The sequence below is a fragment of the Palaemon carinicauda genome, chromosome 3 (genome assembly GCF_036898095.1).
Source record: "Palaemon carinicauda isolate YSFRI2023 chromosome 3, ASM3689809v2, whole genome shotgun sequence".
Classification (NCBI taxonomy): Eukaryota; Metazoa; Arthropoda; class Malacostraca; order Decapoda; family Palaemonidae; genus Palaemon; species Palaemon carinicauda.
The window spans coordinates 180,660,507-180,663,006 of record NC_090727.1 but is presented as its reverse complement, the minus strand read 5'-3'; the positions used below and the strand labels follow the sequence as shown (position 1 = coordinate 180,663,006).

Genomic DNA, 2,500 nt, shown 5'->3' with positions numbered 1-2,500 from the left:
ATAATAGCAAACAATTCAGTATTACCTCGATGAGAGTTTCGGCATGCTGCCTCTCTTCGTCACTGGATTCTTTGAAGAACTTCTGCAATCCAAGAAGGGCTACATCGTCCCTGCCAAAGTAGCTGGACTGGTGAAAGGAAAAGGAATTTCTCGATCAGATTTTGTTTGGGGAAAAGCGATCATATATTTTCTGTTTTCCTATTCATGAATTTGACGTGTGACCAACAGTTAGTGACTTTCTTAGTTTAACAGCGACAAAAGTTTCTTTAATGGCTAAAAAGCATGAAACATTGTTTTTAATCAAAACTTTTTAAACATGTAATTCAGAAACCTAAATGTAACTACAATGGTAGAACAATAGCTTGGTAAGACATTTAAGAAATTTCCTGTGAAATAGATCTGAGTTGATATCTTGGCAGGTAGACTGCAGAATGTATGTTCAAGGGACTTGAAAAAACACTTGAAACACAGTCGTTTATAAATTGATTAATGAAATGTCAGTTTTATTAATCTGATTTAAAAAACGATACATGGATATGCATAAGTGAAACGAAATCATCGTTAATTTTGATTCCAGAGGAAAGAAAACAATACACAAACAAAGAGCATTAGGAACGAACCATGGCCAGATAGACGTGACTAGCATGTAGTTCCATGTTGATCTGCTTGTTGATGGCAAGTTCGCAGTCCCCATGGTAGTTTTGGCGGATTTGGCTGGCCATGATGAATCTGTGGCTGGATGCAGGTGGACACAGAAGAGAAAGCTAAAGGAAAAAGGTAGGAAATTGGAGATGAAGACTTATAGAGTACTGGCTTGGCTCGTTCACACACTGGCGACGCGGAGCAGCTTGACTCTAACAAGTCAGGAGGGCAGTATATATACTCTACGAGAATCTCCCTTTATCACTATTTTTTTGTTCACTGTGTTCGTTATTTAGTTGCATAACGAAACCCCTTTAAGGCAAAGCGCTGCAGAGATTATACCTATCACACTCTGAACTTATGCCAGATTAAGATTCATTGTTTTTTAGACATTTATCAGTTGTTATTTTCATTGTTTATTAAAGAGGTTTGTATCCACCTGATAGTTGGAAATATGTTCTTGATCATGATATGACTGATTAGTGAAATGATAGATTGTCATCCAGAATTCACAAGGGTGCGTTCAACTATATTAAATTTATAGGGTTGAATCATATGCCTCTCCCTTCGAGAAAAAGTCGGAAAAATGCTTATGCGGGAGATTTTTTTTTTCTTTTTAAATATCAGTACTAACTCCTTCATTGTTTCGTGTAGTAGTGATGAAGTTTTCATAAACAGATCGAAGAAGTATTTTCTGCTACAATATCTGAATACTGTGAACTTCCGTCACTCTGTGTTTGTCATTATTTCCTGTTTTTCATTTGTGTTATTTTTCTTATAGCGACAGTTGTTGTTGTTATTATTATTATTATTATTATTATTACTAGTGTACGCGACCTGTCAAAATGACGGCTAAATATTTAGATATGAACACACTCAACCCCCTCTTATCAGGATAGGACTACTCCTTCTGCCCCCTACCCAAGGGACAGGAGAGCTTAGCGTGACCGGATATACCTATATATATATATATATATATATATATATATATATATATATATATATATATATATGTGTGTGTGTGTGTGTGTATGTATATATACAGTATATGTATATATATATATATATATATATATATATATATATATATATATATATATATATATATATATATATATACAGGCAAAATTATTCCAGAGGAGGTTAGTAAACCTCATCGTCTTTTGATGCAAGGTTAAAATATGGGATGATCAGAGGCTGTTCAAATTGACCTTACACCCATCAAACCGAGAAATTGAGTTAATGTTACTCGAAGAGGTTTTTTGACAGTTTACCTTAAAACTGTCCTCTGAGTGATTGAACGCAAGTTATCAAGCGTCACATTGCAAGGGTCACTGACTTCGATCTTAAATTTATAAGGGAAATAGTGACTAAATCAATTTGAAATAAAGCTTTTATTTTACACACGCATACACACACGTACAATATGTATATTTATTAGCTATCATGATGAAGATGGGTTAATTTCCATTCGAAGTACAAAAATTGAATTCGACAGGAAAATGTACAGCAGGGTTAAAGTCAATTTATACGCATCTCTCTTGATAGCCTCAGGATAAACAAACTGTCCACTTAATTATCAATTCAGATTCATAGGTTCGAATCCTGTCGCGGACAAATTTCCTTTTCATAATATCTAATGGGTGTCAGTTACTCGAAAGGAAGATAAATTTCTGTTAAGAAAAAATTTGTGTTTCCGAATAGTAAACTGCGCAAGTTACTGCCATATTCATCCTATGAATATACTGAATCAATGAAGGAAACCCTTTTCGGTAGAATATTAACTAATATATGCACTTACGCTAAAGGATCATCAGCAGCATGTTAAACCCTTCTATGCACACTGTAGAATAATGTT

At 34.4% G+C, this 2,500-nt stretch overlaps 1 protein-coding gene across 1 annotated transcript in view; it reads right to left on the bottom strand.

The window, feature by feature from the left end:
• LOC137638806 (ferritin heavy chain B-like) overlaps nucleotides 1-862 on the bottom strand; it is a 1,825-nt gene extending 963 nt beyond the window's left edge. Inside the window, exons 1-2 of the mRNA XM_068371187.1 lie at nucleotides 621-862; nucleotides 26-127 (exon numbers count right to left, since the gene is read on the bottom strand). Coding sequence (XP_068227288.1) covers nucleotides 26-127; nucleotides 621-722 — 204 coding nt within the window. The 5' untranslated portion in view covers nucleotides 723-862. The remainder of the gene's footprint in view (nucleotides 1-25; nucleotides 128-620) is intronic.
• Nucleotides 863-2,500: the final 1,638 nt, after the last annotated feature.